Source organism: Hemitrygon akajei, unplaced genomic scaffold (assembly GCF_048418815.1).
Source record: "Hemitrygon akajei unplaced genomic scaffold, sHemAka1.3 Scf000105, whole genome shotgun sequence".
NCBI classification, from domain to species: Eukaryota; Metazoa; Chordata; class Chondrichthyes; order Myliobatiformes; family Dasyatidae; genus Hemitrygon; species Hemitrygon akajei.
This window is the reverse complement of record NW_027331991.1, coordinates 1,292,048-1,305,629: the sequence shown is the minus strand read 5'-3', so window position 1 is coordinate 1,305,629 and position 13,582 is coordinate 1,292,048. Positions and strand designations below refer to the sequence as shown.

Genomic DNA, 13,582 nt, shown 5'->3' with positions numbered 1-13,582 from the left:
TGTGGAGCTGTGATATATAAATCAGTTCTGTATCAAATCCCGTGTCTCAGGTACTTACTGTCTCTACCACACTCACAATGTACACTAGAAAGGCCACTCAGCCCATCTGGTTCCTGCCCATGTTTCGGTTCCGTATCAGTATATCAAAATCTACCCTGCCGTTCCTCTCTCACTCTCCCTGAGATAACAGGTTGCAACTAGTCACCACTCAGTGAGATAAGAGATTTCCCATGAATTTCATGGAAACATATAAATTCACAACACATTACTGATGCTTTGTCCCACATTGCTGTGCCGACCATGTATCTTACTCTAGAAGCTGCTTAGAATTACCCTGCCACATAGCCACCTATTTTCCTAAGCACCATGTACCTATCTGAGAGTCTCTTAAAAGACCCTATTGTATCCGCCTCTACCACCGTCGCTGGCAGTGCATTCCACACACACACCACTCTTTGCTTAAAAAACTTAGCTCTGACATCTCCTCTGTACCTACTTCCAAGCAGCTTAAACCTATTCCCCCTCGTGTTAGCTGTTTCAGCCCTGGGGGAAAAGCCTCTGGCTATCCATATGACCAATGCCTCTCATCATCTTATACACCTGCATGAATTCCCTGCATGATTTTCTCCGGGCTGAATAAGACGATGAGCTCACTGTGGTTTTGACGTTCTTTCTCTCTCTCTCCTTGTGTCTGACATCACAGTCCCGCCTCACTCAGGCTCTAAAGCGGCACTCACAGTAAATGAACCTGCGGTCTCATAACACAATGCACCTCTAAAGTCTGACAGCAGACTAGCGAGTGAATCTTCGATGGAGCAGAGTCAGAAACCAAAGTGTTGCCAGCCTGAGTCAGGGCTTTGGGGCTCCAGAGAGAGATGGGGTCTAGAGTTTATGCGGAGGAGGAGGAATCAGACTAGCAGGATGTGGCTATAAAAGAAAGGTCAGAAACATTTGGAAACTGGTTGACCAGAAAAAAAGGAGGTTAATTTCAGGCAGCAATTGTGGAGAGAGGAATAAATAGAAAACGTTTAGGCCGAGCCCCTTCAGTGTGCCTAGCCTGTGTACTCCTCTGCTTAGTTGCTCTCTGAATTGCAGAGTTCCTCCAGCATTTTGTGTGTGTGCGTCTCTGTATTTCCAGCAACTGCAGAATCTCCTGTTTTATTTCTGCATTTTACTTTGGCGTTAGATACACATTGGTATTGAGTATATTGTTTATCGGAGCCGCTTTCTGCGTTAAAACAGCTGCTGATTTTTTCTATACACACACAAAAAAAAATGAGGTATGGGCATTGAAGAAATGTTGAAGGAAAGCTTGCAGAAATGTTTAATGGCACCGTGATTACCCATAGGGCCATGCATTAAGAATTTCACCGGTGCTGAAGCGCCGATGAAATGCGCAGGCGTCAGGCTGAGGACGTCCCTGAGTTTCACGCATGCGCGCAGTACACATGCACGCATGCACACATGCACCTGTCGGGTGCAGGTAAGAGCGATTCTCCGTGTTTTTATATTAAACACTGACTTCGCGACAATTCCTGTGAAATCCGGACACTGTGGTCTCTGGAGCAGAGAAGAGTACCCAGACAGTGGAAAACATCCTGTATTGTCCCGGTACCGAAGAAACCACAACCAAAGGAGTTGAATGACTTCAGACCTGTTGCCTTGACGTCGCACGTGATGAAGACCATGGAGCGGCTGATAATACAGAATCTGAGGCCACAAACCAGGCACGCCCAGGATCCTCTTCAGTTTGCGTATAAGGAGAAGGTGGGAGTAGAGGATGCTATCACGTATTTGCTGCACAAATCACTCTCTCACCTAGATGGGGTCAGTTGTGCTGTGAGGATTACATTCCTTGACTTCTCTAGTGCCTTTAACACCATCCAGCCCAAGATCTTAAGGCACAAACTAACGGAGATGGGAGTAGACTCTCACATGGTGGATTGGATAGTGGACTACTTGACAGATAGACCTCAGTATGTGCGGTTGGGAGACTGTAGGTCTGACACGGTGGTCAGCAGTACAGGAGCGCCGCAGGGAACCGTACTCTCTCCGGTCCTGTTCACCCTGTACACATCAGACTTCCAATATAACTCGGAGTCCTGCCATGTGCAGAAGTTCGCTGATGACACGGCCATAGTGGGGTGTGTCAGGAATGGACAGGAGGAGGAGTATAGGAAACTGATACAGGACTTTGTGATATGGTGCAACTCAAACTACCTGCGTCTCAATATCACCAAGACCAAGGAGATGGTGGTGGACTTTAGGAGATCTAGGCCTCATATGGAGCCAGTGATCATTAATGGAGAATGTGTGGAGCAGGTTAAGACCTACAAGTATCTGGGAGTACAGTTAGACGAGAAGCTAGACTGGACTGCCAACACAGATGCCTTGTGCAGGAAGGCACAGAGTCGACTGTACTTCCTTAGAAGGTTGGCGTCATTCAATGTCTGTAGTGAGATGCTGAAGATGTTCTATAGGTCAGTTGTGGAGAGCGCCCTCTTCTTTGTGGTGGCGTGTTGGGGAGGAAGCATTAAGAAGAGGGACGCCTCACGTCTTAATAAGCTGGTAAGGAAGGCGGGCTCTGTCGTGGGCAAAGTACTGGAGAGTTTAACATTGGTAGCTGAGCGAAGGGCGCTGAGTAGGCTACGGTCAATTATGGATAACTCTGAACATCCTCTACATAGCACCATCCAGAGACAGAGAAGCAGTTTCAGCGACAGGTTACTATCGATGCAATGCTCCTCAGACAGGATGAAGAGGTCAATACTCCCCAATGCCATTAGGCTTTACAATTCTACCGCCAGGACTTAAGAACTTTTTAAAAGCTATTATTAATGCTTTTTGAGGTAGTGATTTAGATGCATATCATATTTTTTACTGAGTTAAGTATTGTATGTAATTAGTTTTGCTACAACAAGTGTATGGGACATTGGAGAAAAGTTGAATTTCCCCATGGGGATAAATAATCTATCTATCTATCTATCTATCTAACAATCCCAGGGCTGTCCTGCTCTCGTCCCTCTCTCTCAGCCCCACGATCCGTACACGGGCCCCGGGGAGCTTCCGGCTGCTGAGTGAATGGGAACCGATGGATCTCTCAGACAGAGCTGAGCTCCAGCTATAGTAAAGGCAAGGATTAGGAACTCAGAGAAAGGGAACAAAATCTTTTACATCACCAGTTGAGAAAATCACCTATGTTCTACCTCCAATCACTAATAAGAGAGAATCTGAAGATGCTGGAAATCCAAGCTACACATATTGCTGGAGGAATTCAGCATTAGTACTCTTTTCCATAGATGCTGCCTGGCCTGCTGAGTTCCTCCAGCATTTTGTTTCTGTTGCTTGTTCTACCTCCTCTTGTTCTGGACTTTTCTACCCGTGAGAGCATGTTTTGTCCCATTCTCTCTGGGTACATGATGATATCAAACACCTTTGCCCTGGGCAGCAAGTAGCTGTCACATCACAAATTTGCTGGACTCCAGTGAGACAGACTACTGCCCTTTCCTTCATATTCAGTGGCATTGCCATCACTGAGTTCACCACTGTCAGTCTTTGTCTGATGTGTGTATTTTGGCGATGCAAACGTTGCTGGAGAATTGGGGGAGGCTTCAGGGGAATATAGAAACTGAGTTCACCACTGTCAGTCATTGAGTGGGGGGGGGGGGGGTTCAGGGGAAATATTTTTGTAGAATACAGAAACTGGTGATACTTGAGTCCCCTGTGTGTATTGTGGTGTTGCAAAAGTTGCTGGAGAATTTGCAAGTGTGAAGAAGTGGAGTGATATTTGGAAATCTGACTTTTTAAAGCGTAAATTTGCAAGCAAACCATATATGGACAATATGCAAAATCTTTGGTGAGAAAATCGTTCATTACCCATTACAGGCCTGCTACATAGGTTGTGTGAGAGTGCAGATGAACTGGATCGAACCCAAAGGAGATCAAAGTTCATATTGACCGTGATTTCGTAGCTGTGAAAATGAATACCTCTCTATAAAAAATTCACTGTGCACATCTTGTCACTGGGTAAAAAAAATGCACAGTGCAAAACTTATGTACACACTGGTTATTAGAAATTAGAGGGGGTATTGGAGGGAAGATGGGGAGACCTGTAGTGTCCCTGATGCCCTCACTTACAAGAAATGCATCCAGCTGCAGCTTGTAACCCTGCACTTTAAGGAGTTGGAACTTGGGGATTGATGGTCATTCCAAATACCAGCACTCTGCCCAGTCAGGAGATGATTTCTCTTCCAACTTGGGTTTAACCTCACTGTAACAGTGTGATACCAAATCAAACCTTGGCAACTGAAGTAATCTCATCTGAAATGTTGTCCTACACCCATTGATGGATTTTGTAAATCTTTTACAGGTTAAAAACGGGAAGGAATTTGTCTCCAGGAATCTCAAACACGACACGCCAGTTTTGTTGTCTCTGTCTAGATATTTAAGAAGTGGAGCAAGGGATCCAATTGACCATCCTTCCTGCTCAGACTGTGGGGAGGGATTCATTCGGTCATCTGAGCAACTAGCAAGCCTGGCATTTTACACAGGAGAAAGGCTGTTCACCTGCTCAGACAGTGGGAATGGATTCACTCGGTCATTTCAACTGAAGGTACATCAGCAAGTTCACACTGGGCAAGGCCATTCATCTGTTCTGTGTGCGAGAAGGGGTTCAGTCGGTCTTCCCACCTGTGGACACACCAGTCAGTTCACACCACACTGGGCAGAGGCTGGTCATCTGCTGAATTTCTGGGAAAGGATTCACACAGTCATCTGACCTAATGGCTCACCAGCGAGTTCACACTGGGGAGAAGCCATTCACCTGCTCAGTCTGTGGGAAGGGATTCACTCGGTCAACCCACCTACTGAGACATCAGTGAGTTCACACTGGGGAGAAGCCATTTACCTGCTCAGTCTGTAGGAAGGGATTCACTCAGTCATCCCACCTAAATAGTCACCAGCGAGTTCACACTGGGGAGAGGCCATTCACCTGCTCAGAATGTGGGAAGGGATTCTCTCAGTCATCTGACCTAATGGCTCACCAGCGAGTTCACACTGGGCATAAGCCATTCACCTGCTCAGACTGTGGGAAGGGATTCACTCGGTCATCCAACCTACAGAGTCATCAGCGAGTTCACACTGGGGAGAAGCCATTCACCTGCTCAGACTGTGGGAAGGGATTCACTTGGTCAACCCACCTACTGAGACATCAGCGAGTTCACACTGGGGAGAAGCCATTCACCTGCTCAGTCTGTGGGAAGGGATTCACTCAGTCATCCCACCTACAGAGTCACCAGCGAGTTCACACTGGGGAGAAGCCATTCACCTCAGAATGTGGGAAGGGATTCACTCAGTCATCCAACCTACTGAGTCATCAGCGAGTTCACACTGGGGAGAAGCCATTCACCTGCTCAGACTGTGGGAAGGGATTCACTCGGTCATCCACCCTCCAGAGACACCAGCGAGTTCACACTGGGGAGAAGCTGTTCACCTGCTCAGACTGTGGGAAGGGATTCACTCGGTCAAACCACCTACTGAGACATCAGCGAGTTCACACTGGGGAGAAGCCATTCACCTGCTCAGTCTGTGGGAAGGGATTCACTCAGTCATCCATCCTACAGAGACACCAGCGAGTTCACACTGGGGAAAAGCCATTCACCTGCTCAGAATGTGGGAAGAGATTCACTCAGTCATCCCACCTACAGAGTCACCAGCGAGTTCACACTGGGGAGAGGCCATTCACCTGCTCAGACTGTGGGAAGGGATTCACTCAGTCATCACAACTACTAGCACACCAGTCAGTTCACAGTGGGGACTGGCCGTTGTTATGAATCCCTGGGTTTCATTCGCTGTGGACTGTCATTTTAAGAGAGAGAGATTAAGAAGGCAAATCAGTCTGACTTGCAGCTTGTTTATATCGTTCGCAGCTTGTTTAGTTTTAACCGAGGACACACACTCAGAGACAGATAGAGATGAAGGAGGAAAAATGGAAGGATTGAAACCAGGGAACTAGTGGCCAAGAGTCACTGTTTGGAACTTTCCTATGCCCACAAGGTGGGTTAATTATCGATTCACCGTACATCGAATGTGTGGTTGTCACCTTGTTTGATCCATAGGAGTGGATCTGATTTGGCGCATCCTGTGGAGACCACTGATGTGTTAACCCTTGCCTGGCTGTGGTGTGGTAGTTCACTTGAAGACGATACACCTTGTGACAAGTCACTTTCAGTGATAATTTGTATGTGGATTTGGAATGATGACGGATAAAATCTACAGCGACTGTTCTCTCGTTTTACCACCGTGAAACCTGTGGAATTCTACATATTTGCGTTCTCTCATCATTTACCCTGGATTACAAATCTCTCTCTCTTATCGCCTATTCTGTAGTTGAACTGAACTTTCATACTTTACCATCTCAAGACTCCAAGCCTTGTTTCCCCCGAGCTCAATAGTTTGGGAGTTACATTTACACACATTTATAAACTTAACACTGTTAACTTCTGTTTATCTTCTTTAAGTTGCAATATTAGAAGTAGATTCTAATAAAGATAGATTTAACATCAAAACCAGACTCCATGTGTAGTCCAATGCTGCTGGCTTGTTTCTAAAGCATTATGGTTCGTAACAAATTTGGGGCCAAAATCTGGGATATGAACAAATTTAGGGGTTATTGATCGATGAATTATCGATTTGATTGGGGAAATCCCTTTTGATTTATTTGTGTGTGGAAATCAGCAGCAGTGGACATTAAAAAAATTTCTGGAAGCGCCAACCCCTGAGGCATTAGGAAAAGCCAAAAAGAATGAATTACTGACTGTTGCTAATGGGCTGAATCTTAAGCATGTAAGTGGGTGTGAAGGACCAGGGCAAGCATAAAACTGGGAGAGGAGGTAAAGGTAAAACAATAGGGGTTTTATTATAAAATATAGGCATCCACCCCCTTTTTCAGAGACTGGGATCCCTGGTTCAACCGGTAATGATGTGCATTTCAATGTGTTCACCTCTCAGTCCTCGATTCTCTAAATGAAAGGGTTATCAGATTTGATCTTTCTTTATATGATGACCCAACCATTTCAGGGATCAGTCTATTGAAACTTCATTGCACACTCTATAACAAATACTCTCTAACCACTTTGTTAATCCTCTGTGAGAAAAATGTCCATCTTCCGCAGCCCCTTGTTGCCCCAACCACTCACCTCCTACCCCTGTCATTGGCCCCACATGCAGGTCAACCGTCTACCGGTGTTTCCCCCCCAATGTGAATCCCTCTGCTCACCACCATTGTGGGCTCAGACATTTCCACAGATTTCCACCGGGACAAACAATCTGTCCGCCCCCTCTCACAATATCTTCACCCTTTCAATAAAATCCCACCTCTCTCTCCCTCCCCGGGGAACCGGCATCAAACCGACGGGCCGAGCGGTCTCCTCCTACCTCTCGGCGACACATCAGACTCCGGCCGCAGAAGACGCTTCACAAACGCCCCAACTTCCCTTGGAGGGAAATGGAAATAAATCAAAAAACGGACATTTACTCCGCTGTGATGTGGAGTTTGAGGCCGGAGCGGGAGGCGAACTCAGCGGGGGTAACGCCCTCTGGACTTGTCCACCTCTGCGACTGGTGGTAGCAAGTGATTGACATCGCTTTGCACCAATGGGAATAGCGCAGCCCCTGAATCCTCTGTTGACAGCGGTGGGGGAGGGCTGGTCACGTGATTATTAGCCCAGCTATTAAACTGATAAAGCCCGAGCTCACCAGCGCATGGATGACGTAAGAGGCTGTGCACGTAAGGGCAGATCCCGGTGTCGGAAGCCCATGCGTGACGTCAGGCGCGAGGGGGTCTGTCTGACATCACCTGTGGGGATGCGCTCGCATTTAATTGCACCTTAATGTGCGTTTCTTATGATTTCAGAGGGAAAACAACATTAATCACAGGTTTCATTACTGAATCCACTGTTGTGAGATGTAAAGTCCCCTGTTATGAGTCCGGCTGAGCAGTGTTGTTTGGGGGCTATTGATCGATTAATTATCGTTTTGATTAGGCATATCCCTTTTGATTTATTTGTGTGTGGAAATCAGCAGCAGTGCATATTGATAAATTTCTGTAGGGTGGATGACTGAGTGAATCCCTTCCCACGTACTTCCTCATCCAGGGCATCCACTCTTGGTCTTCCTGGAATCATTCTTTGAAACTTTTCCGGACCCACTCCAATACGAGCACATCTTTTGCTCAGATAATAAGTCGGAAGTACAGGTCGGAATCTGCTCACCATACACCAACAGTGATCTGCCCAATGCGTTATAAAGCTATAGTATCACATCCTTGCTCTTATATTGCTAACATTGCAGTTGTCATCCTTAATCAACTCAATCTGCAAGCAAACCTTTAGGGCCTCTTGCTCAAGGACTCACAAGCACTTATGCACCTCTAATTTTTTCAAGTTTCTCCCATTTATTTTTTTTCTACGCCCAATTACTTCCACCAAATGTACATGACTTGCATACACTGTATTTCAACTGCTACTTTGCTGGCATTCTCCAGACCTATCGAAGTCCTTCTGCAGACTCCCGCTTTGCTCTAAACTACCTGTCCCGTACCTATCTTTGTATCAACTGCAATGTTCGTCACCAAGGTATCAATTCCATCATCCATATCATTCAGATTTAGCATGAAACGATGCGGTCTCAATACTGACCCCTACAGAGCAGCATTAGTTACCGACAGCCAAACAGAATTGCCCACATTATTCTGACTCTTTTCTCCCTTGTCAGTACAAGTTTCTTTCCTGTAATTCCATGAGCTGTGATCCTCTTCAGCAGCCTCACGTGCAGCACCTTAGAAACATAGAAAACCTGCAGCACGTTACAGGCCCTTTGGCTCACAAAGCGATGCAGAACATGTCCTTGCTCTAGAAATGCCAAGGGTTACCTACAGTTCTCTATTTTTCTCAGCTCCGTGTACCTATCCAGGAGTCTCTTAAAAGACCCTGTCGTATCCGCCTCCACCACCATTGCCGGCAGCCCATTCCAAGCACTCACCACTCTCTGTGTAAAAAACTTACCCCTGACATCTCCTCTGTACCTACTTCCAAGCATCTTCAAACTATGCCCTCTCGTGCTAGCAATTTCAGCCCTGGGAAAAAGCCTCGAACTATCCACACGATCAATGTCTCTCATTTTCTTGTACACCTCCATCAGGTCACCTCTCATCCTCCATCACTCCAAGGAGAAAAGACTGAGTTCACTCAAACTATTCTCAAAAGGCATGCTCCCCAATCCAAACAACATCCTCGTAAATCTCCTCAGCACCCTTTCTATGGCTTCCACATCCTTCCTGTAGTTTGGCGACCAGAACTGAGCACAGTACTCCAAGTGGGGTCTGACCAAAGTCCTATATAGCTGCAACATTACATCTCGGCTTTTAAACTCAAGCCTGGGATTGATTAAGGCCAATGCACAGTATGGCTTCTTAACCACAGAGTCAACCTACATAGCAGCTTTAAGTGTCCTATGGACTCCGTCCCCAAGATCCCTCTGTTCCTCCACACTGCCAAGAGGCTTACCATTAATACTATATTCTATCATATTTGACCGAAGCAAATGAACCACATCACACTTCTTTGGGTTGAACTCCATTTGCCACTTCTCAGCCCAGGTTTGCAGACTATCAATATCCCCCTGCAACCTAACCCAACCTTTGTGTCATCAGCAAATTTACTAACCCGTACCTCCACTTCCTCATCCAGGTCATTTATAAAAGTCACTAAGGGTAGGGGTCCCAGAACCGATCCCTGAGGCAGCCCACTGGTCACCGACCTCCATGCAGAATATGACCAGTCTACAACCACTCTTTGTCTTCTGTGGGCGAGCCAGTTCTGGATGCACAAAGCAATGTGCCCTTGGATCCCATGCCTCCTTACTTTCTCAATCAGCCTTGCATGGGGTACCTTGTTGAAGATCATCTGAAAATCCAAGCAAACAACATACACTGCCTCTGCTTTATCTATCTTGCCTGTTATTTCCGCAAAGTATTCCAAGAGATTTGTCAGTCAAGATTTCCTCGAAACAATCCGGCTGACTTTGGCCTACTTCATCATGTTTCCCCAATTACAGTACCCAAAAAACGCACTCTTAGTACACTCTAACATCTTCCTGACCACTAAGGTCAGACTAACTGTCCAATAATTTTCTATCTTGTGCCCCCTCTCTTAAAGAGTGGAGTGACATTTGCAAATTTCTGGTCCACCAGAACCGTTCCAAAAATCTAGTGATTTCTGAAAGATCATTACTCATCACTTGAAGAGAAAACTAAGGGGGAACTTCTTCATTCAGAGGCGGGGAGAGTGTGCACCGAGCTGCCAGAGCAAGTGGCAGGGACGATTGTAATCTTTAAGAGAAGTTTGCTTTGGTCACTGGATGAGAAGCATATGGAGGGCTATGGTCCAGGTGGAAGTTGTTGGAACTCAGAAGATTAATGCTTTAGCACGGACTAGACTGGCCGAATGGCATTTTCCTGTGTTGTAGTGTTTTATGACTCTAATGCCTTCACAATCTCTTCAGCTACCTCTTTCTGAACTCTGCGGTGTCTTATCTACCTTCAGGCCTTTCAGCTTCAAAAACACCTTCTCTCCTTGGTAAAAGCATGTATCCTCACTTCTGCCCCAGGTACTGCTGAATGTTTGGCATTTATGTAATAAATTTAATGACACAGCTGTAGTGGGTGACTTCAATCTGCAGGAGGATTGGGAAAGTCAGATTGGCGTGAGATCGCAAAAGAGGGGATGTACTGAATGCAAACAAAATGGCTTTTTAGAGCAGCTGATGGTTGAGCCTACTCGGGGAACTGCTATCTTAGATTGGGTGTTGTGTAATAACCCAGATCTTATTGGAGAGGTCAATGTAAAGGAACCATTAGAAGGTAGTGATCATATATGATTGAATTCCTACTGCAATTTGTGAGGGAGAAGCACAGGTCACATGCGTAGTATCGCAATGGAATGAAAGGGAATTTCAGAGGCATGAGAAAGGTGATTCCCCAGGTGGATTGGAGGATGCTGGTGGAGATGACGCCAGAGCAGAAATGGCTGACGTTTCTGGGAATAGTTCATAATGTGCAGGATAGATATGTCCCACAGACGTAGTTCTCAAACAGCGGGGCTAGGCTATCGTGGCTGACAAAGGAAGTTAAGGACTGTATAAAAGCATATAAGGTAGCAAAAGTGAGTAGTAGGTTCGATAACTGGGTAGCTTTTAACATCCAACAACAGGCAAATTTAAAATAAAAGCTATAAGGGGAAAGGCGAAATATGACAGCAAACTATACAATAATATAAACCAGTTATAAAAAAAAATACGAAAGGAAGGCGAGAGTTGATATTGGACCACTGGAAAATGATGCTCATGGGGTACAAATGGGGAAGAGCTGGTAGATGAACTAGATAGGTACTTTGCATCCGTCTTGTCTGTGGAAGACACCACCGGTGTGCCAGAGATCCGTGAGTGTCAGGGAACAGGAGTGAGTGCCATTGCTGTTACAAAGGAAAACGTGCTAGGCAAACTCAGGTTCTTAAAGTGGATAAGTCACCTGGACCAGATAGACTACATCCCAGAGTCCTGAGAGAGGCTGCTGGAGAGATAACAGATGCATTGTTCATGACACATCAAGAATCACTTGATAACACATGAGGTTTTGGGGTACTAGGAGACTAATGAAATAATAAGTCAAAGCCAGCATAGGTTCGGTACAGGGAAATCTTGCCTGACAAATCTGTTACAGATCTTCGAGGAAGTCATAAGCATGATGGACAAACGAGAGGCAGTGGATATCATTTACTTGGATTTTCAGAAAGCATCTGATAAGGTGTCACACATGAAACTGCTTAACAGGATAAAATCCGAAGTAATACTGGCATGGATAGAGGAATGGCTGACAGCCAAGAGGCAGCAAGTGGGAATAAAAGGGGCCTTTTCTGGTTGGCCAGCAGTGACTTGTGGTCTTCAGGGGTCAGTATACGGTCCGCTACTTCTCACATGGTTTGTCAGTGATCTGGATAATGGAACTGATGGGGTTGTGTGGCTCAGACTGTGGGAAGAGATTCACCACATCATCTCTCCTACTGACTCACCAGTCAGTTCACACTGCAGTGAGGGAATTCACCTGTTCAGTCTGTGGGAAGAGATTCACTCATCATCTCTCCTACTGACTCACCAGTCAGTTCACACTGTAGTGAGGGATTTCACCTGCTTAGGCTGTGGGAAAGGATTTGCTCAGTCATCTAACCTACAGAGACACCAGCGAGTTCACACTGCGGAGAGGCCGTTCACCTGCTCAGACTGTGGAAAGGGATTCACAGAGTTAGGTAGCCTAAAAGTACACCAGTTAGTTCACACTGGGGAGCGGCTGTTCACCTGTTCAGACTGTGGGAAGAGATCCACCACATCATCTCACCTAGTGACTCACCAGTCAGTTCACACTGCAGTGAGGGATTTCACCCGCTCAGATTGTGAGAAGGGATTCACTCAGTCATCTGATCTGCTGGCATACAAGTGAGTTCCACTGGGGAGAGGCCTTCGACCTGTGAATGTGGGAAGGCATTCACACGATCATCTCATCTATTAAACCACCAGCGAGTTCACATCACTTAGAGGCCGATCGTCCGCTCAGACTTTGGGAAGAGATTCTCTCAACCGTCTCCACCAAGGCTGCATCATTGTGTTCCACTGGGGAGAGGCCGTTCACCTGCTGTGAATATAGGAAGGGATTCACTCAGTAATCTAACCTTGTAACACACGACTGGGTTCACACTGGGGAGAAAGTTTCAATAAGCTGTAGGCTGGATATTTGCCCATACCCGTTGCTGAATGCAATTTCGAGAGTGACTGGGGGAGTCTAGTACAAGAGGGCATGACTTAAGGTTTGCAGGGCGCCCATTCAGAACAGAGATGCGAAGAATTTTTTTTAGTCAGAGGGTGGTGAATCTGTGGCATTTGTTGCCATGGGTAGCAGTGGAGGCCAAGTCATTGGGTGTGTTTAAGGCAGAGATTGATAGGTATCTGAGTAGTCAGGGCATCAAAGGTTATGGTGAGAAGGTGGGGGAATGGGACTGAAGGGCAGATTGGATCAGCTCATGATGAAATGGTGGAGCAAACTCGATGGGCCGAATGGCTGATTCTGCTCCTCTGTCTTATGGTCTTATGTGATTTTTTTTTCTCATTTGTGTTATTCCTCTTCCTCCTTCTGTCCAAGGTAGTGTTAATCTCAGTGGGTTTGAGTGTAAATAGTCTTTTCTAAACTTGCCATTTCAGTTCTTACTTATCTTTGTAAATTTTACTGATTGAAATGGGACTAAGATATTTTCATTAAAAAAAAGTCAATGCCGGTATTGATGGAAGTGTTTATTGCCTTTGTTGTAATTGTTAACTATTGAGCTCTGTTCGGCAGTTTTTTAAAGCCTTGAAATAAATTTTGTCAAAGGTTTTCCCAATATTGCACAACTTTCTGTTGTTTTTGCTTGTTGATTTTTCAGATACGTGGATATCACGAGTCCCGGTGAAGGGTCACGGCCGGAAATGTTGATTCCCA

General features: G+C 45.9%; 1 protein-coding gene across 1 annotated transcript; it reads left to right on the top strand.

The window, feature by feature from the left end:
* Nucleotides 1-1,464: 1,464 nt before the first annotated feature.
* On the top strand, nt 1,465-6,715 carry LOC140723235 (uncharacterized). Its single transcript, XM_073037834.1, has 2 exons — nt 1,465-1,483; nt 4,882-6,715. The coding sequence occupies exons 1-2, from the start codon at nt 1,465-1,467 to the stop codon at nt 5,829-5,831; spliced, it is 969 nt and encodes a 322-aa protein (XP_072893935.1). The 3' UTR covers nt 5,832-6,715.
* The last annotated feature ends 6,867 nt before the right edge of the window (nt 6,716-13,582 follow it).